Source organism: Poromitra crassiceps, assembly GCF_964638095.1.
Source record: "Poromitra crassiceps genome assembly, chromosome: 2".
Classification (NCBI taxonomy): domain Eukaryota; kingdom Metazoa; phylum Chordata; class Actinopteri; order Beryciformes; family Melamphaidae; genus Poromitra; species Poromitra crassiceps.
The window spans coordinates 61,194,399-61,216,583 of NC_139624.1; the positions used below are offsets into that span (position 1 = coordinate 61,194,399).

The window sequence follows — 22,185 nt, forward strand, 5'->3', positions numbered from 1 at the left end:
TTACAGTGCACACAGTGTCCGCGGTGTGGTGAAAAGAGGGCAAGAGAGGAAATTAAAACAGAAGTGGATTTATAGTTAGAAAGAGTGCTAAAGAAGAGAGAATTCCGTTTTTTATTTTTTTATTTTAGTTACTCACAGTACTATTGACCAGTCCAACTCAAAAGATATTCGGCAGTTTCACTTTGAGCTCTTGTTCCGCCGCTGTCCATCAATGGTTATGACGAGTCTCGCTGGGATTTGTTTTTGCATTTTATCCATTTTCGGACTCACTGTGTTGTTTTTGTCCTCCAGTGCGCTGATGCGCTTTTCCGCATTAGAAACTCTGTTCACGGTTGCCTTATTTTCTTTAGTGAGTGAGTGGATGGACTTCTGCACGTTTTCAAACTTGTTTTCAAGCTGCTCAAAACCTCTGAGCGATGTCGGACTTAATCGATAGTGTTTCACGGAGTAAAAGTTAAGCCCAAGCCGTGTATCTCCAGCCTCCAGCAGGTGAGTCATTTCCTCATTCATGGCGGTGATTGCTTCGTCTCTTTTCTTTCTGCTTACTGGTTTTCAGTCTTGTGCTTCTTCCAGCAGACATTCGCCCCACTCTTTAAAGTTATTCAGTTGGTTCTGGTCACCTTATTCATTTTAGATCAGATCGCTAAAACATATTGTTTGGTCTGGTGTAGCAGCTGTCTAGCTGAGCGCCATGTTCACCGTGATGCCGGTTGATTTCCGCCAAATGATGTCAAGTCAAGTCAAGTCAAATTTTATTTATATAGCACCTTTCATACACAAAGGCAATTCAAGGTGCTTTACAAAAAAATAATCGAAAAAACAAGCAGCAAAGCAATGCACATAAAATGTGCAGATGAAGCTGTGTAACCTGTAAAATCCATCGATTTTGGAGGTCACCGAGTGGCCGTTTGCTGAAAAAATCCATAGATAAGCCGCACCGTTATATAAGCCGCAGGGGCCAAAAAACGGGGAAAAGGCCGCGGCTTATAGTCCGGAATTTCCGGTACTTCTGTTATTTTTTATGAATGAGCTGAGCATCCCATCTTCCTGGCTTATCCTTTCAAACAAACGTCCATTTGGCTTTAAATCCAGGCTTTAACAGACTGTGTAAAAGGAGCCTGTGTTACCAGACACAGCAGCTAACATTACAGTAGATTTAGCAGCTAATGGACAGCTAAGAGCAAACACAGCTATCAAAAAATTTGACTGTTAAAGAAGCACAAAAGCAACACTAACTATAACCCCAAAGCAATGTGATATATTATATATTTATATCAGTTAATATGAATTGAACCTGGTTAGGAGATAAATATTACACATAATACACATAGACACATAATAACATTATTATGGATATTTGAACCACTTGTGTGAGCAAGTCCTATCGTCAACCACACACTCCCCCCAATCCATTGACTATAACCTTTGATTTATTTAATTGTATTTGGTCTCCGGCTCTGCTCATATCACTCAGCAGTTTTCATTCATTGCATTCATATCCCTACTCCAAAATGTCATATAAATTTAGTGTGGTTATGGTGCCGTGGTCATTAGGGGTGGGGGAAAATTCCCACCCCTAGTGGTCATTGAGTTGTCTGTAATATGTGAGTGTTGCCATCACAGGACTCTAAGATCAGCTCTCTGGAGCGCGGTCTGAGGGAGCTGGAGGACGAGGTCAACATGCTGAAGTCTAATGGGGCTCTGAGCAGCGAGGAGAGAGAGGAGGAGATCAAACAGATGGAGGTCTACAGATCCCACTCCAAGTTCATGAAGAACAAGGTAAAGCAACGCGCAAGCACACACGCACACACTGACACACACACACTGTCTGGATGGGGCTCGTTCGTTTTCGGTTGTGAGCTCAGCTGGAATGAAGCTGCGTGCGATTCTGGGCTTTCTGCTGGTGTTTCAAAGTGTGTTCCACCCGTAATCTATTATGCAAATTTGCAATCCCCCACCGCCAGCTCCCAGCGCGAAAGCGAAAGCGTTTTCGCCAATCCATTTTCATGAGAATGGCTTCCTCACGCTGCTGTCTTTGCTTGGCTTTCTCTCGTCTGGAGAGCACTGTCGCCACTTAGTGGGTCGGTAAAATAGGTTAAACACATTCAATAGCTCCCATATTTTTATAGGAGACGTAAAAGGGTTTGATCCACGTCCCACCGTCAAATTTTTTTTTTTTTTTTTTGACGAGTTGACTCGTCATTGGCAGTCAACCGTTGGTTTCTGCTTGACGAGTTGACTCGTCAACGGCAGTGAACGTGTTAACACACAGTATTCTTGTCATGTGGCGCCAATTTGCAATTCAATATATTTCTGTCTGTGTTTGTTTGGAGGAGAAATTTGGTTTTGCCTCTGTTTTTTCTCACGTGTATTAAGTAGTCATTTACACCTTGGTCACTGCCACCTCCTGGTACACCGGTTTAACGCAGCGCCTAAAAGGCAGACTGCAGACCGCACAAAATAAACTTATCAGAGTGATTCTCAAGGTTCATCCTTGCACTCATCTCGTTGCTGAGCACTTTAAAACACTCAACTGGTTAACAGTTGAAAAGCGCACTTTATACATGAAATTGTTGCTCACTTTTAAAATCATTATAAACAAGGTTCCAAAGTACTTGCTGCACTATTTCTCACTTGTACGTGAGACCCACCAGCACTTTACTCGAGGCAGGGAAACAGACCTGGTCCCCAGTCGTTTTAAAACCCTAATGGGGAAGAACAGCTTCCTATACAGTGGAGCTGTTCAGTGGAACCTTTTACCTAAGGGAATTAAAGTAAGTACCTCCTTGAGTGGTTTTAAGAGGACCCTAAAGAGATTGCTCCAGACTGTTGTTTAATTTTATTATTTTATTAGTTTGATAGTTTTTATAGTTTTTTTTTTTTTTTTTTCTTTAACTGAATGGTTCACCCCCCTGCTGCTATGTTTCTTTTAATCTTGTATTCATTTCTTTTAATGCAAGTTATTGGAACTGCACTCGCTTTACCTACTGCTGCTGCATTATACATTTTCTGTTTTAATCAGTGTTCTATGTTTTGTTACTAACAATTTGTTTTTTATTACATGTGGGAACCACAATGGAAATAAGCCCTAGGACTTTTTTGTGTTTTTATCCTCTGTGATTTCCTGGATGTTTGTTATTAACTTATATGTTTGATATTTGGTACTGTACATTTCTCCTTGTTCCTTTTATCTTATCACCAAATAAATTCATTCATTCATTCATTCATGCACTTCACTACTGTGTTCCTATTACATTACTTCCATGTTTATCGCTGTCAGTAAACTACCTTTTCACTATGCTTACATGCATTATGAAAGCCATTTCCTTTGCCCGTTGTGACTCAAACTAAAGGGCTTAGATAAAGGCCTTAAAATACTTTGAAGACCCGGAGCTGCTGTACTGCAATCACGAGTCAGGACTTTAACAGCCACAAGCTGTGGAAGGCCATGTGTGATTGGTTAGTCCAGAGATACTATGAACCACGAGGACTACTGACTTGCTCACATGCTAGGAATATTTCAGCTAAAGTTTCTTGACGAGACGCGCCACGGTAAAACTATATCCATCTCATTTATTGGAGAATAAGACAGTCATGCAGATGGTTTAGGACAGTGCAGTGGAATCTCTTCTCATCAAAACCATTAAAATCCCAGACTGTGAATTTCAGGTAAGGTTAACATTTTGTTTTCCCAATTAAATTTAAACTCCAGTACAAGCTTCCTAGGAGCCATGCAAAATTGCTGTCACACACTAGGAGCCCTATCTTCGTACGGCGCTATCGTTTGCGCTGCCGTTTGTGCGCCTCTTATTGCGATTGTCGTGTTTTAAATACATTGGGAGAAGAAGGAGATGAACCACAGAAAACAATGGAGGACATGATGTAGTCTATTTGAAGTGTCTTTTTATTTGCAGAACAAGTGGTGGTATTGACATGGCTGAAGCCATGGAGAGATGTTCCTGAGTGTGTTCTCTAACCTTTGACGCTGCGTCCCCTGTTTATATAAACTTTCTCCACTCAAGGAACTCCTACTCTCACAATGTTATGCCCTGTTTCTTTCCTCCAATCGAATCCCTGTTTAGACGTGTGTGTGTTCTGTGGAGCAGTTTCGTGTGTCACTTGTCAATCAAACCCCAATCGGACACCTGGCCCCTCTCATCTTTGAAAGGAGTCTAAAAATGCGTCCTCTCTCTCTCTACTCTTCCTGCATCAACCAAATGGCCTATCCTCCTTTACGACAGCCTGAGGTGTTATCACATCCTCTGCCCCCTTCAACAGCTGAACCAAGCGTGCGCATGTGAGTGCATGTGAGTGTGTGTGTCCTAGGGTTTTACTTCGTTTCGAACTCGAGCTCTCACTCTAGTGCCTTATCCGCTGCGTACGCAGCCCACTGGAAGACTGTTATTTTTGCTCCAAAAATGACCTTTAATTTTAAAACTGACCACCCACCAGTAGGTGGCGTGGTGCCCCCCTGGGGCTGATGCGGCCACCCACCTCACCCACGTGACTACGTCACGCCCGCTCAGCCCCGGGATAGTCACTCACCCTTCTTCCAGCCACGACTGAGGACGTGTTATCTGAAGCTCCGTGTTAGCTCAACTTGGCGCTCTCAGAAGCTAAAGAAAAAACGCTCGTTCCGTCTCACTTTGCCCACCTCGAGAGGTTTTGCGTGGACGAGATTCTTCAGGCTTCGGGGACCCGATCCTGTTCTCTTCACCAGCGACGTCGGAACAAGTCATCTAAAAGCTAAGAGTGTCTTGATTACAGTTAAAACCTCTTCTAAAGCCACCTATTTCTGAAGAAAATGGTGAAAACGACATACCCAAACTAAAATGCTTACTGTGGCTGAACTGCTAGGGTTACAGACAACTGCCTGACCTTTTCTGAAAGGTAAGACTTTGAAGTTTCTGTTCCAAGTGTCAGAATGACTCTATGTGTTACTGACCCTGAGTAACACCAGCTCAAACACAGTGGTTGATTCTCGCCTAGAATAAAAAACACTTTTAGAGTGTAAACAGTTACCTGTGGTTGTTGTATTTATAGCTAGAAACCAAATGGAGACATAGCCACAGGCCTTACCACATCCCAACTCAAAGAAGATGAAAAAATACCAAAACATGAGTATTTGGCAGTGGTTTTTGTAGGGAGATACCTAGGCGGATTTCCAAAAAGCCATTATAAAAAGCCAAATAATCTGAAATGTTGTCTTTGTCTTTGTACAAAGACAGCTATAACTTCTGCTGTGTTGATCTGGTCTGAAAAAGGAAGACATGGTTCGATGCGCAAGATTCAGTCGGTTAATTTGGTATGTAGCATGAACAGTATTGTTCAGAATTAACTACCTAATTAATCACATAAATGACAGATGAACAGCAAAAAATCAGAAACGTAACGCCGGGGTTAGTATCTGTGTGCTAGTACATTAGGCGTGGGCTACCTCCGTGTAGTTCACTCCGGCCGGAGTAATGTTAAGTGAGAGTAGTAGCTAGAGAAGCCGTGCTCTCCAGATTAGCTAGATAGCTAGCTTGCACCTGTGCAGCCAGCATCTAACGTTGCGTAGCACTTCGGCTACCTTTACCGTTGCAGGCTTACTGCTAGTTAGCTTACACGGTATAACCGTGTATATTCCATGCGGGCCGCCTTTCGTCAGAGCGACAGGCTCGCACGGTGCGGACAGCAAGGACGTTAGGTCTGTGCCCCTCTGTGTCAGTGCATCAGTGCACAGTCATGTTGGGCCTGATGGCCTCAGCACTGCATGTGCTCCCACTGGGGAGGCTACACATGCGCCCGTTCCAAATCTGGTTCCTCAGGCTTCACCTGGACCCGGCTAGGGACCGTCATCGCAGGGTTCCTCTGACAGGTCAGGCCCGCCAGGCGCTGGCCATATGGGCGGACCCCCGTTAACTCTCGAGAGGCACTCGGTTGGGCCTTGTCCCGCTCAGGTTGGTGATTCGCACCGACGCCTCCCTCTGGGGATGGGGTGCGGTTTGCAGGCATTTCTCGGCGAACGGCCGGTGGGAGGCTCAGGAGCTTCGCCACATAAACGTGCTAGAGCTGGAGGCGATTCGCCTGGCTCTGCTTCACTTCCAGCGGCTCATACATGGACACCATGTTCTGCTTCGCTCGGACAATATGGCGGTGATCGCCCACCTGAACAAACAGGGCGGTGTGCGGTCGGAGGCGCTGAACCAGTTAGCGGCGGGGATTCACCTGTGGGCGTATTCCCGTCTCCTTTCAGTGTCAGCGGTCTATCTGCCGGGACGGCTGAATTACGGGGCCGACCTGCTGTCTCGAGGCTATCCCCGTCATACGGAGTGGTGCCTCCACCCTCAGGTGGTGGAACAGATTTGGGCCAGGTTTGGTCGCGCCCGTGTCCATCTCTTCGCATCACAGCGCGCGACACACTGCCCACTGTGGTTCTCGATCCAGGAGGACAGCCCCCCGTTGGGTCACAACGCGCTAGCGCACGCATGGCCACGGGAGGGGCTCTATGCATTTCCCCCGATCCCCCTGATCCGTCAGGTGTTGGACAGGGTGAAGGAACAGCGCCTCCGGCTCGTTCTAGTGGCCCCGTTTTGGCCCAGGCAGACATGGTTTGCGGACCTGGTCTCCTTGGCGCAAGGTCCGCCCTGGGCGTTGCCAGTACGGGCGGATCTCCTATCCCAGGCGGAGGGGGAGGTGTTCCACCCCTCCCCAAGCAGGTGGAAGCTAGCAGTCTGGCTCCTGAACGGGACCATTTGCTAGCCCAGGGCTTGCCCGATAATGTGGTATGCACTATTCAGAGTGCTAGGGCTGCTTCAACCCGCTCTCAGTACACGTACAAGTGGCGGGTCTTTTCGCGTTGGTGCACAAATAAGGGTGTGGATCCAGTGAGCTGCAGTGTGCGACCAGTTCTCTGTTTCCTTCAGAGCCTGCTTGACGTGGGTCAGTCCCCGCAGTCGCTTAGGGTGTATGTAGCCGTGATTTCTGCTTGCCACATGGCAATTGAAGGGAGCCCCGTGGGGGCGTGCCCTTTGGTCTCGCGCTTCATGAAAGGAGCGCGTAGGCTGCGCCCGCCGTCGCGGTGCGTCTTTCCCAAATGGGACCTGGTTACGGTGCTGGAGGGGCTAACGGGTCATCCGTTTGAGCCCTTGGACTCCGCCGATTTGAAAATTCTGTCTTTAAAGACCACGCTGCTGCTGGCCTTGTCGTCAGGAAAGAGAGTTGGTGACCTGATTGCCCTCTCGGTGCAGCAGGCCTGTATGGTTTTTGGGAATGATGGGTGCAGGGTTACGTTGCGACCTAACCTGGCTTACCAACCTAAGAATATTAATGCCAGCTTTAGGTCTATGGTCATAGACTTGTCAGCATTCTGTCCCCCGCCGTTCAGTTCGGGTGAGGAGAGGCGCTTGCACATGCTGTGCCCCGTAAGCGCGCTCTCGGCCTATGTGGCCAGGACGCGTTCGTTACGCACTACAAACCAGTTGTTGGTCTGCTTTGGGCAGAAGGCCCAGGGTGGGCCCCTTTCCAAGGATCGCTTATCACACTGGATAGTGGAGGCGATCGCTTTGGCATACTCTGCCATGCGGGGTAAGATACCCCCGGAGGGTATCAAGGCGCATTCTACGCGAGGCGTTGCGACATCCTCGGCGTTGTTGCATGGTGTTTCGGTGGAGGACATGTGCGCTGCGGCCTCATGCTCCTCTCATCACACGTTTGTTAGGTACTACAGCCTCGACATGTCCGGTTCACAGTTCGCGCATGTGGTACTGTCAGTGGCAAGAAAGTATTATCGTTGCCGCTCTAAAATGTCATACGGTCAGGCATGAACGTTATGCCATGCGGCCGTGGTTCACCGATGCCTCTCGGGTCACTCTGAGGGGTGCTCCCGGCAGCAAGGGCGGTTGAATGTGGCACTAGAGTGAGAGCTCGAGTTCGAAACGAAGTAAAACGTTAGGGTTGCACTACAACCCGGGTTTTACGAGTGAGAAGGAGAGCTCTCACTACCCAGCCTTGCTGCGTCGATGCGTCGTTGGTTGCGTCGATCCTCAGCGGGCTGGAAGAATGAGTGGCTATCCCGGGGCTGAGCGGGCGTGACATAGTCACGTGGGTGAGGTGGGTGGCCACATCAGCCCCAGGGGGGCACCACACCACCTACTGGTGGGTGGTCGGTTTTAAAATTAAAGGTCATTTTTGGAGCAAAAATAACAGTCTTCCAGTGGGCTGCGTACGCAGCGGATAAGGCACTAGAGTGAGAGCTCTCCTTCTCACTCGTAAAACCCGGGTTGTAGTACAACCCTAACGTTTTGTGCTACTCTCCACAAGTGTCTATTGGCTTCGTGCCCTCCTGACCTGTATGTGCGTTCTGTGTCCTGTGTATATCTCCAAATGTTTTTCTGACATCCTTCCTCAACCTTTCACACTCAGGACCCATGTGAAACCCCCAGAAGCCTTCGGTCTTCCTGCCAGCTGTTATCTGCATTTTCAATACCCAACTAAGCCCCCAATTAAATTTTTTATCAAAATAATGAATAGCTAGTAATGAATAACTAGTAATTTAATGATTAAATAGACCAGACACGACACTATCTTCCCTGCGTCTTAAGCTATCATCTGCCTCCACCATCCAGTTTTGCGCTGGGATCTAAGCGCAGAGACAGGTGTAGGCGTGTCCGTGGGCCTTTAGCCTATCATCTCCCTCCCACAAGTGTCATTTTGCGCTCTGGCGAAGATACCGTCGCTATGTTCCGAGCGTAAACAGAGGTTTTGGCGTTCCCCGTGCCAAAATAGGCGTTCCAGCGCAATGTGTTAAAAAAAAAAGCCTTGGGTGCTCTCAATTTTAACGCCACCAAATAGCTGGTCTTAGCGCAAAAAAAACTACGCCAGGCGTACGCCTGAGCGCAGACAGTATTCTCCGCGCAGTGCAGGAAATCCTCGCTTGGATAGGCCTACATTACGCACAGCTCGCGCGCGGACACACTTCCCTCCTCAGAATGCCACGTTGATTTTCAACTAACCTACACTGCAGAAAAAAACACACCTTGATTTAAAAATGAGAATTCGTTTGTCATGGTTTTGTGCCAAAAAATGATTTGCGTTTCTTAATTGGATTACCAGGGCAACGAGGGTCTGGCGGGGCGGGAGTCTGTGTGTAGAGCGAGAAGGGGTGCTTTTAAGTGTTCTGCTAGTGGGCCGGGTCCTGCAGGGGGGTCTTCCCGGAGAAGGTGTCAGCTGTGCCGGGTAAGCAGGCCGGGTGGGTCGGTGCACATGGTGGGTAGAGGCACTGAGGCAGCGCTGTGCGGATCGAAATCAGTTTCTGGCAGCAATTCACTTTTTGACACAACACCGGCCAGTAGGCTATACAGTAACCTCTCTCCCTGCAATTGCACCATGCAACAATAGCTTAACCCGAGTGGACAATTCTGGTATAGGCTATTGAAATAGGCTAGAATTAAAATCTCACACATCCCTACCCTATTAAAGGTCCCATTCCGTGCAAAAGCTGTTTTTACTTGTAAATGCATATACTGCTGTCATCCCTCCCTGTAATGAGTGGTCACAAGCTCAGAACTGCCACAGTTGGATTTGTCCCTATCCAGCTTCCCCCTGCAGTCTCCTTCAAGCCACGCCCCCTAACGCTCTGTTCCCCAGACGGGGTATTGGGACGTCACGATGGTCCTCAAGCATACTGCGCGCATCTCTCTCACACAAGCTACCTGCACCATTTTGTCTATAGCCACAAAATTAACACTTCTAGCTGGAGCGACGCCAACTGTACGTGATCCAGCAACTGCGGAGGTGCATTCGGTAAGTCTAGGCATTTTGAGATGTCCTCTTTAGCGTAGCAACCATTAAGTTAGCGATAGCTCGTTGCTAACGTTAGTTGTGGACACAACCTAGCGTGCTGGTCCACAGACGCTAATCTGATTGGCCGCTGCGAGCCTGGGGCGGGCTCTCCCTCAGCGGCCAATGGGAACTGTTAGTTCTGAATATATTATAGAAACAGACCATTCTTGGGACGCAACGAGATGAGGAAGGGACAACTCCGTCACAACAAACGGGGTTGCTATATTTTCGACAAATTAATCCAGAATCATGTTTTATGGACCAGAGACACACGTTTTTAAGAGGTTACAGCTGCACGAATTGGGACCTTTAAAGAAACAAATATTTTTAACTGTGTATGTTATAGCCTATATGAGCGAAACGACTAATTAATAGGCTACTAATTACAAAAGCATCAATTTTTGTTACGAATCCAAACTGGTTCATCCTGCAATTCTCTCCCTCTCTCGTTCTCTCCCCCCCTCTCTCTCTCTGACTCTCTTCCTCTCTCTTTTCTCTCTCTCTCACTCTGTCACTCTGCTTGCACTGAGCAAGAAAGAAGCTGCTGTCACAGACGTGATGGCGGTGACACTGTGGCTTTTAAGGGGAGTGATCTCACCTTGTGAATCCTGTTATGGGCATAAACACACACCTATGGAGGTTTGCGCCGAGATGACGTCAAGCGCAGCGGGCCGACACGCCCACAATTAGGACTTTGCGCTGCGCTATTCCAGCGCAAAACGGGCGCTAATGCAAAATTACCGCTGTTGTGAAGATAGGGCCCCAAGACTTTCTTTTGTATTACCCGCAATGTGATGCTGTTGGGGAAAAACCTCTTAACTCTACTTCTTGTTGTTGATGTTGTTGTTGTTGTTGTTGTTTTGCACTGCAACTGGAAGTCCATGTGGTTGTTTATATGTTGTGGTCAGTTTCAGGACACTTGGGGCCCATAAAACTCCAATTGCAAATTTCAAACAATACATGGGTGCCAATGAGATGAGATCCTTCGTTCCTTGAGACCTTTCTCTTTGCAGATGTGTAGATTTTGTCACACTGTGGTTTTTGTATCTTGTGATATTGTATTATATTTTGATGTAATGTATTTGGTGAGTGATTTTCTAACACTAACATAGGGCTCTACCGGATGTCATTTTTCAAAGCTTATATTATTGTTATTGAATGAAGCTTTGAATGCCTGTCATGACATCATCATAAAAAAGAAAAAAAACACTGTGTTTTGGTAAGGATGGGTACCAAAACCCGGTATTAAATGTGCCCCAGTGCTAATTAATCTCCATCGTTAGTGGTTATTTTATTATTATTATTATTATTATTATAATTATTATTATGTTTTGTTGTATTTTATTATCACGCTGTAGCTTCTCTCTGCTCACTGTGTCGGGGCTGTTCCTCCACATAATGTACACGCGTGCGTGCACATGCGTGTACATTATGTGGAGACACACACACACACACACACACACACACACACATACACACACACACACACACACACACACACACACACACACACACTCTACTTTGAGAATGTTGTTTCTTTGCTGAAGTGATGGTAGTAATCCAGGATAAGATGTACTTAGTTCTCAGATGTTCCTCAGCATGGAAGGGGCTTGGGGCTTGGAGATTGGCTTGTGTGTGCGAAGTGGTTGGAGACTTTGGCATCTGATTTGTTGTCATGGTAACGCCCCCCCTCTCCTGCTAGGTTGAGCAGCTGAAGGAGGAGCTAACTCACAGCCAATCAGAGAAGGAGGAACTAAGGCAACGAGCTGATGAGCTTCAGCAGGAGGTGTCTGCAGTAAGAGAGAGACACACCTCTGTCTGTGCATTTAGTTTGCTTTCTTTCTATATTCATCGGTCTCGCTCTCTCTTCCATGGTGACTTCTGCTGCTTCAGTAGATTCCCAGTACAGTGACACTAGACGAGTGACCGTGCGGTCAGACGGCAGTAATCAACTATAACTGAATTTCCCTGTGAGCTGAGCAAGTGATGAGCAACTTCTTATTTGGGGATGGGAGAGCAATATGGAAACTATATATCTTGTCTTAAAGCAAGTATTTGGTAGCCATTCACAAGTACCTACCTCCTGTGGCTGCAGTATCATTGGATCTGCTGCTGTCAATCAAATATCATATATTTTCTCATGTTGATTAACATAGTGAGGATGACCGCTTGAAGGCCATTGATGGATGAATGCAAAGGGGAAACTGAGATAATACTGTTGACAATATCACCTTTGTTTAGATTCAGTGGATATCTTTACAAGCACACAATAGGCAGGTAATATTGTTGTGAATAATCACATTAAGGCAATTAGTAATTAGCAATTAGTAAGGCAATCAGAGTAAGGCAGTTCAATTCAAGCATTTACATGTCTAGAAGTAATGTCATTTCCCCCAGTAACTTATCGGTACAAAGATTTATTTGAAAGATGTGGGAATTTACTCGGAGAAGGATGTCGTTTCTGCTGTATCTTTCTCATTAGCTCTATTCATTCTGACCCAGAACTTAGAATATTTTCCCTTTTTGAGCACAAGTCGGTGTACCTCTCTACCTTGTTGCATGTTGCTTTGCGAGTATGAACAGATTAGAGGGTCTTTACCTCTCCAGTCTATCTCTGATAAAGGACGTTTGGTAATTCTAGTCTTTTATGGCAATCTGAATGTTACGATGACAGAATTCAGGCTGTACTACAATATGCCCTTGTCTCTCTTAAATTGCCTCTCTCCTTGCATGAAGTTTCTCTCAACTAGTGACTTGGATTGGTTTGCTGGGGGGATTATTGTTCAATTCTGACAGTTTTTTAATAATCTTCTGAAACTGAAACTGAATTGACACTGTGGTATAACTGTGGTATAACTATGTACTGAGTGTACTGTGTGTCTAACTGCTGCTTGCTTTCCAGGAGAGAATCCAGAAAACGACTGGATAGTCTCAAAAACCCCTTGAAAGAGCTCAAATAGAAAAGCTTCTAGTGTTTTTAATGCTTTCTAACATAGTACGCATGCTTAGTACTGCACTACGCAGCACAGTTACTGCAAAAGTACATGGTCAAAACAACCAATGCTGTCTCTCTCTCTCTCTCGCTCTCTCTCTCTCTCTCTCTCTCTCTTGTGTGTGTGTGTGTGTGTGTGTGTGTGTGTGTGTGTGTGTGTGTCTCAGATGGAGCAGGCGAAGCAGGACCTGGGTCGTAAGGATAGTGAGCTGTTGGGTCTGAGGACAAAACTGGAGACTCTAAACAATCAGTTCTCTGACAGTAAACAGCATGTTGACGTACTCAAAGAGTCGCTCACCGCCAAGGAGCAACGTGCTGCTATACTACAGACTGAGGTACAGTTACTATGACTATTACTAATCATACAGAACAAAGCCAGGAATCTCTGTCTCTACTGTATGTCCTTCACATATCTCCAGAACCTGTCCGATCGACTTCACACTCTGCAGGTGTACTGCTGGGGACCCGAGGACGTGCAGTGTCAGATTTGGGACATTTTGGACACGTTCAATATGAATAAAGATTGACTAAATTAGTGAACAGCGCTCTGTGCAGTGGCGGCGTGAACGGGCACTGCTAGAGTTGTGCGATCTTGACCTCAGTCAGATCATCCAATCGCCACCCTTTGACATCGCCAATGCACGATGTCATCGCAAGCGCGCAACCCCCCCGTGGGCAGACAGTGTGTGTGTGTGTGTGTGTGTGTGTGTGTGTGTCAGTGGACGCTGATGGCAACTTGCAGAGAGATGTGTGGCGCAGCAGTGAGTGTGTGGGGTTCGGACTATTTGTCAGTGAATGGATGCTGCTGCTGTATATTTTGACATGTTTCTGGTGTCTGCGGTGATGTGTGTGTGTGTGTGTGTGTGTGTGTGTGTGAGCCAGCTGAGCCTCATTAGTAAGGTCTGATTGCAGCCCTGTTTACAGGCACTTGCGCTTTGCTCTGCGTCTCAGTCCGTCTCTTTTTTCACTCTCGTTCTCCACTGGCTTGCCTGCTCACCATCGGCTGGGAGTAACGTTGATAAGATAAGATACTAATAATGTTAAACTGAACATGAGATGCAGTGATATTGTCGCACCCATTAAGCACATAGACACACGTAGCCTACAGACTTTTAAAAGTGAGCCTCCCCCCACACAGCGACTTTCATCCCCACCGTCATCTCCGCAAGTCTCATGGCAGTTTAAATATAGCAAACATGTAAAATATAACGCTATACTAAGCAAGACTGTCTGGACAACGTGACAATGCAATTCTAAACACATCGGCTACTATAATACATTTCCCTGCATCTCATACTAACTGAGATTAGATCGGTATTAAGTTTGGACAGACTGGAATGGATTGTTTCAGCACTGCATGGCGGACACGTAGGACGATTAATTACAGCCTCTGACTGACAGCGGCACAAAACTACGGTCTTCTAACAACGTTTTAATTATCGGTCATTGTGCCTGCCTACATCTACATATAACGTTACTCTTATGGAGCTGAGCACAGAGTAGTTTTGCACACGGCATGTGGAGAATGAGAAGAGAAGATGAGACGGATCTGGGGACGGGCGACTGCGGGGAGACTTGTAATTAAAGATTTTGGTGGCCGGGCTCGTTGCAGATATCAGAAACATGTTTGAATGCAGTAGGCTAGTAGCGTTTGTTAATGGTCTGGTCTGATCAACATCCATTTGGCAGCGTTACTGGTTACTGATCAACATACACTCTGCTCAGTCAAACTGCTGCGTCGCATCTCTGCTGTCAGGGAGCAGCCACACGGGGGGCGGGGGCGATTGAAATCGGCTATGGAAAACCAATCGTCATTTCAGCCATTGAATCGGCAATATACGATCCGATCGCCAATCGGCACAACCATAGGCACTGCACTAGTAGGCCTACTATTAATATAAGCATGTCGTTACATTTAATGTTACTGTTACTCATCACAAGGAAGCCAGAAAGTAGTCCATTAGTCTGATTGAGGTAGTATTACTAGTACTTTTATTGCTACAATTACTACTTTCACAAGGACAAGTACAAACACTAAACATGTACTTGCTACTGTGTGTACTGTATAGCCACTTCTTAACATGTAGTGGAATCCGTATTATAACCCGCTCCTAGCCGGTTGGCCTGCATGTTAAACAACAATTAGCCGGCCTACGCGCACTCCCGCGTGTCCGTATCATATTAATCTCGCTCGCCGGTGTAAGATCCGGATTAGCGCAAAAGGAGCTGCTGTTTTACTCTGGCAGCTCATGATCCTGTTCATGTAGGCTAGCTGTTATGTGGGCGGGTGGTGGTAGTTTATTAATTAATGAATCGTTCGGGCAATCTCTTATATCAACGAGCAAACTCACGGTTTCCTCAAGTGCTGCAAAAACGGCTTGAATTGTTTGGCAGAGGGATCCCAAAGCGCTTCAGCTATGCAGGCAGCCAGGTCCAGTGCATCAGGAGGGACGCTTACTGCTGCGCTGCTTGCTTGCTCCCATGTCAGAAAAAGCCTAACTTTTGTGAGGAGAAATACATTGAAAACTAGTCAGATATGACTTGAATGCCACAAATAAATCACCCACAGTGATTGACGACGGTCCGACCACTATTTTGACTGGGCTTCTTTATGTAGCCTAACAAAGGCGGAAGCGCTCATTTTTGGCACATTGCCACCCCTCGTGGTCGGAATGGACTCCGTTAAAACGGCATGTTTTTGAAGTCTCCAGATTTGTCGCTAACGTTAGTCTCTTCTGAGAAGTTTTCTCGAGTTGGATGCAGCCAATTCTATTGTGTGAGGCAGCCATTTGAGGCAGGCAGTGTTGTGTGACTGTGCGTCCACACTGCGGAGAGGATAGGAGCTGACTGACTGATAGCCTATATCGAGACATATAGACCTAGCCTAACTTTTGTGGGGAGAAATAAATTTAAAACTAGTCAGATATGACTTGAATGCCACTTGTAAAATAAATCACCCACAGTGATTGACGACGGTGCGACCACTATTTTGACTGCCTCATTTTTGGCACAATGCCAGGAATGGACCCTCTGTTAAAATGGCATGTTTTAGAATGTAGTTTGGTTACAAATTCGCTAAAGCTGCTTCCTATCACATTTCTTGTTATCGATACATGCTACTGCCCCCCCCCCGCCCACTGGCAGAAAAAACGGCTCATATCCAGTTGTTTCTAAACAAAGACCCCTCATGTTTAAAAAGGTAAAACCTGAAAATATCCTGTTCTGGCTAGCCTGACATGATCCAGACTTCATGTTTAAAAGGCACTTGTGTGTGCGCACATGCATACGTGTGTGTGTATGTGTGTGTGTATATGTGTGTGCATGTGTGTGTGTGTGCAGGTGGATGCGCTGCGTCTGCGTCTGGAGGAGAAAGAGTCTCTCCTCTCTAAGAAGAGCCAGCAGATGACAGAGCTGACAGAGGAGAAAGGCACACAGCAGGGAGAGATCTCTGATCTCAAAGACATGCTGGACGTCAAGGAGCGCAAAGTCCATGTCCTGCAGAAGAAGGTAAGGAGACCGTCACATGCACGCACACACACACACACATCCACATGGACATTCACAAATACTTTATATGGTTAATGTCAAGATTTGCCATCCTCACTGTACTTCCTACAGATCACCTGTCAATCAAACAGTAGGTCCACTACTGTGACCTCTTCTTCCTTTGATTTTCTGTTGATGCAGTTTGAGTTTCTCTAGGTGGCACTCTTCTCTTTCTCTATTCAGCCGTGGTGGCTATTGCTACCCTGTTCTTATGTTTAACAAAGCAGAAACATAAAACACATCAGGAGTTTTCACAGGAGGGTCTGAGCAGACAGTGGGTGCTTAGAACACCAAATGGAAAAGATGCACATGATGAACTGGCTATAGGTTGAATCACTGTTTTTTTATGTAGATAGTAATAGAGAAAAGCTAAAGATGTTCAGATGAAACACTACAAGTATGTAATTGAAATGTGATATCATCATATTATATTTACACCACTAGATGGGAGTATAAGACTGTTTTGGGAACAGGTTCACGAGCGAGAGGAAAGCAGACAGACAGGAGGATAGACAGGTAAGCAACAAACAAAAAGAGGAAAGCAGACAGACAGGAGGATAGACAGGTAAGCAAGCAAACAAAAAGAGGGACAGACAGGCAGGCAGGAAGAGGCAGTTACAGGCTTTCTCTGAGTATTTTGTGTGTGTGTGTGTGTGTGTGTGTGTGTGTGCGTGTGCGTGCGTGCGTGCGTGTCCCTATGGCAATGCTGTCAGTTAGATGGATGGGTTGGACTGACCCCCCTGTCTTTGCTATCTGGTACATACACACACACACACACACACACACACACACACACATACACACACACACACACATACACACACACACACACACAGTCTGACAAGAGTCATTCTGGTCAGACATGCTGGTGAAGAGCTTTCAGGCAGAAGGGGAGTAGAGGGGATAAACTTCAGTAAATAACCAGCGGCCTGGATGGGTGGATGGATGATGGATAGATGATGGATGATGATGGATGGATGATGGATGATGATGGATGGATGATGGATGGATGATGGATGATGGATGGATGATGGATGGATGATGGATGATAGATGGATGATGATGCATTCTGTCATGTACTGTCATTATCTGTCCTCTGTGAACATGTTCTTCTCTTCCGTCATGTACTGTCATTATCTGTCCTCTGTGAACATGTTCTTCTCTCCCGTCTTGTACTGTCATTATCTGTCCTCTGTGAACATGTTCTTCTCTTCCATCATGTACTGTCATTATCTGTCCTCTGTGAAGATGTTCTTCTCTTCCGTCATGTACTGTCATTATCTGTCCTCTGTGAACATGTTCTTCTCTCCCGTCTTGTACTGTCATTATCTGTCCTCTGTGAAGATGTTCTTCTCTCCCGTCTTGTACTGTCATTATCTGTCCTCTGTGAAGATGTTCTTCTCTCCTGTCATGTACTGTCATTATCTGTCCTCTGTGAACATGTTCTTCTCTCCTGTCATGTACTGTCATTATCTGTCCTCTGTGAACATGTTCTTCTCTCCCGTCATGTACTGTCATTATCTGTCCTCTGTGAAGATGTTCTTCTCTCCTGTCATGTACTGTCATTATCTGTCCTCTGTGAAGATGTTCTTCTCTCCTGTCATGTACTGTCATTATCTGTCCTCTGTGAACATGTTCTTCTCTCCCGTCTTGTACTGTCATTATCTGTCCTCTGTGAAGATGTTCTTCTCTCCTGTCATGTACTGTCATTATCTGTCCTCTGTGAACATGTTCTTCTCTCCTGTCATGTACTGTCATTATCTGTCCTCTGTGAACATGTTCTTCTCTCCCGTCATGTACTGTCATTATCTGTCCTCTGTGAACATGTTCTTCTCTTCCGTCATGTACTGTCATTATCTGTCCTCTGTGAACATGTTCTTCTCTCCCGTCATGTACTGTCATTATCTGTCCTCTGTGAACATGTTCTTCTCTCCCGTCATGTACTGTCATTATCTGTCCTCTGTGAACATGTTCTTCTCTTCCGTCATGTACTGTCATTATCTGTCCTCTGTGAAGATGTTCTTCTCTTCCGTCATGTACTGTCATTATCTGTCCTCTGTGAACATGTTCTTCTCTCCCGTCATGTACTGTCATTATCTGTCCTCTGTGAACATGTTCTTCTCTCCCGTCATGTACTGTCATTATCTGTCCTCTGTGAACATGTTCTTCTCTTCCGTCATGTACTGTCATTATCTGTCCTCTGTGAACATGTTCTTCTCTCCCGTCATGTACTGTCATTATCTGTCCTCTGTGAACATGTTCTTCTCTCCTGTCATGTACTGTCATTATCTGTCCTCTGTGAAGATGTTCTTCTCTCCTGTCATGTACTGTCATTATCTGTCCTCTGTGAAGATGTTCTTCTCTCCTGTCATGTACTGTCATTATCTGTCCTCTGTGAAGATGTTCTTCTCTCCTGTCATGTACTGTCATTATCTGTCCTCTGTGAAGATGTTCTTCTCTCCTGTCATGTACTGTCATTATCTGTCCTCTGTGAAGATGTTCTTCTCTCCTGTCATGTACTGTCATTATCTGTCCTCTGTGAACATGTTCTTCTCTCCCGTCATGTACTGTCATTATCTGTCCTCTGTGAACATGTTCTTCTCTCCCGTCATGTACTGTCATTATCTGTCCTCTGTGAACATGTTCTTCTCTCCTGTCATGTACTGTCAGTATCTGTCCTCTGTGAACATGTTCTTCTCTCCTGTCATGTACTGTCATTATCTGTCCTCTGTGAACGTGTTCTTCTCTCCTGTCATGTACTGTCATTATCTGTCCTCTGTGAACGTGTTCTTCTCTGCCGTCATGTACTGTCATTATCTGTCCTCTGTGAACATGTTCTTCTCTCCTGTCATGTACTGTCATTATCTGTCCTCTGTGAAGGTGTTCTTCTCTTCCGTCATGTACTGTCATTATCTGTCCTCTGTGAAGGTGTTCTTCTCTCCCGTCATGTACTGTCATTATCTGTCCTCTGTGAACATGTTCTTCTCTCCCGTCATGTACTGTCATTATCTGTCCTCTGTGAAGATGTTCTTCTCTCCCATCATGCACTGTCATTATCTCATTATCTGTCCTCTGTGAAGATGTTCTTCTCTCCTGTCATGTACTGTCATTATCTGTCCTCTGTGAACATGTTCTTCTCTCCTGTCATGTACTGTCATTATCTGTCCTCTGTGAAAGTGTTCTTCTCTCCTGTCATGTACTGTCATTATCTGTCCTCTGTGCACATGTTCTTCTCTCCTGTCATGTACTGTCATTATCTGTCCTCTGTGAAAGTGTTCTTCTCTCCTGTCATGTACTGTCATTATCTGTCCTCTGTGAAGATGTTCTTCTCTTCCATCATGTACTGTCATTATCTGTCCTCTGTGAACATGTTCTTCTCTTCCGTCTTGTACTGTCATTATCTGTCCTCTGTGAACATGTTCTTCTCTCCTGTCATGTACTGTCATTATCTGTCCTCTGTGAAGATGTTCTTCTCTCCTGTCATGTACTGTCATTATCTGTCCTCTGTGAAAGTGTTCTTCTCTCCTGTCATGTACTGTCATTATCTGTCCTGTGAACATGTTCTTCTCTCCTGTCATGTACTGTCATTATCTGTCCTCTGTGAAAGTGTTCTTCTCTCCTGTCATTATCTGTCATTATCTGTCCTCTGTGCACATGTTCTTCTCTTCCGTCTTGTACTGTCATTATCTGTCCTCTGTGAACATGTTCTTCTCTTCCGTCTTGTACTGTCATTATCTGTCCTGTGAACATGTTCTTCTCTCCTGTCATGTACTGTCATTATCTGTCCTCTGTGAACATGTTCTTCTCTTCCGTCTTGTACTGTCATTATCTGTCCTGTGAACATGTTCTTCTCTCCTGTCATGTACTGTCATTATCTGTCCTCTGTGAAGGTGTTCTTCTCTTCCATCATGTACTGTCATTATCTGTCCTCTGTGAACATGTTCTTCTCTTCCGTCTTGTACTGTCATTATCTGTCCTCTGTGAACATGTTCTTCTCTCCTGTCATGTACTGTCATTATCTGTCCTCTGTGCACATGTTCTTCTCTTCCGTCTTGTACTGTCATTATCTGTCCTCTGTGAACATGTTCTTCTCTTCCGTCTTGTACTGTCATTATCTGTCCTGTGAACATGTTCTTCTCTCCTGTCATGTACTGTCATTATCTGTCCTCTGTGAACATGTTCTTCTCTTCCGTCTTGTACTGTCATTATCTGTCCTCTGTGAACATGTTCTTCTCTTCCGTCTTGTACTGTCATTATCTGTCCTGTGAACATGTTCTTCTCTCCTGTCATGTACTGTCATTATCTGTCCTCTGTGAAGGTGTTCTTCTCTTCCATCATGTACTGTCATTATCTGTCCTCTGTGAACATGTTCTTCTCTTCCGTCTTGTACTGTCATTATCTGTCCTCTGTGAAGATGTTCTTCTCTCCTGTCATGTACTGTCATTATCTGTCCTCTGTGAACATGTTCTTCTCTTCCGTCTTGTACTGTCATTATCTGTCCTCTGTGAACATGTTCTTCTCTTCCGTCATGTACTGTCATTATCTGTCCTCTGTGAAGGTGTTCTTCTCTTCCATCATGTACTGTCATTATCTGTCCTCTGTGAACATGTTCTTCTCTTCCGTCTTGTACTGTCATTATCTGTCCTCTGTGAACATGTTCTTCTCTTCCGTCTTGTACTGTCATTATCTGTCCTCTGTGAACATGTTCTTCTCTTCCGTCTTGTACTGTCATTATCTGTCCTCTGTGAACATGTTCTTCTCTTCCATCATGTACTGTCATTATCTGTCCTCTGTGAAGATGTTCTTCTCTTCCGTCTTGTACTGTCATTATCTGTCCTCTGTGAACATGTTCTTCTCTTCCATCATGTACTGTCATTATCTGTCCTCTGTGAACATGTTCTTCTCTTCCGTCTTGTACTGTCATTATCTGTCCTCTGTGAACATGTTCTTCTCTTCCATCATGTACTGTCATTATCTGTCCTCTGTGAACATGTTCTTCTCTTCCATCATGTACTGTCATTATCTGTCCTCTGTGAAGATGTTCTTCTCTTCCGTCTTGTACTGTCATTATCTGTCCTCTGTGAAGATGTTCTTCTCTTCCATCATGTACTGTCATTATCTGTCCTCTGTGAACATGTTCTTCTCTTCCGTCTTGTACTGTCATTATCTGTCCTCTGTCCACATGTTCTTCTCTCCTGTCATGTACTGTCATTATCTGTCCTCTGTGAAAGTGTTCTTCTCTCCTGTCATGTACTGTCATTATCTGTCCTCTGTGAAGATGTTCTTCTCTTCCATCATGTACTGTCATTATCTGTCCTCTGTGAACATGTTCTTCTCTTCCGTCTTGTACTGTCATTATCTGTCCTCTGTGAACATGTTCTTCTCTCCTGTCATGTACTGTCAGTATCTGTCCTCTGTGAAGATGTTCTTCTCTCCTGTCATGTACTGTCATTATCTGTCCTCTGTGAAAGTGTTCTTCTCTCCTGTCATGTACTGTCATTATCTGTCCTGTGAACATGTTCTTCTCTCCTGTCATGTACTGTCATTATCTGTCCTCTGTGAAGGTGTTCTTCTCTTCCATCATGTACTGTCATTATCTGTCCTCTGTGAACATGTTCTTCTCTTCCGTCTTGTACTGTCATTATCTGTCCTCTGTGAACATGTTCTTCTCTTCCGTCTTGTACTGTCATTATCTGTCCTCTGTGAACATGTTCTGCTCTTCCGTCATGTACTGTCATTATCTGTCCTCTGTGAAGGTGTTCTTCTCTTCCATCATGTACTGTCATTATCTGTCCTCTGTGAACATGTTCTTCTCTTCCGTC

General features: G+C 45.4%; 1 protein-coding gene across 1 annotated transcript in view; it reads left to right on the plus strand.

Annotated features, from left to right (window-relative positions):
• LOC310772426 (ELKS/Rab6-interacting/CAST family member 1-like) overlaps positions 1-22,185 on the plus strand; it is a gene marked incomplete at both ends in the record, with an annotated part of 472,647 nt that overhangs the window by 109,773 nt on the left and 340,689 nt on the right. The window contains 4 exons of the mRNA XM_083632236.1: positions 1,624-1,779; positions 11,528-11,620; positions 12,985-13,152; positions 16,157-16,324. Coding sequence (XP_083488362.1) covers positions 1,624-1,779; positions 11,528-11,620; positions 12,985-13,152; positions 16,157-16,324 — 585 coding nt within the window. The remainder of the gene's footprint in view (positions 1-1,623; positions 1,780-11,527; positions 11,621-12,984; positions 13,153-16,156; positions 16,325-22,185) is intronic.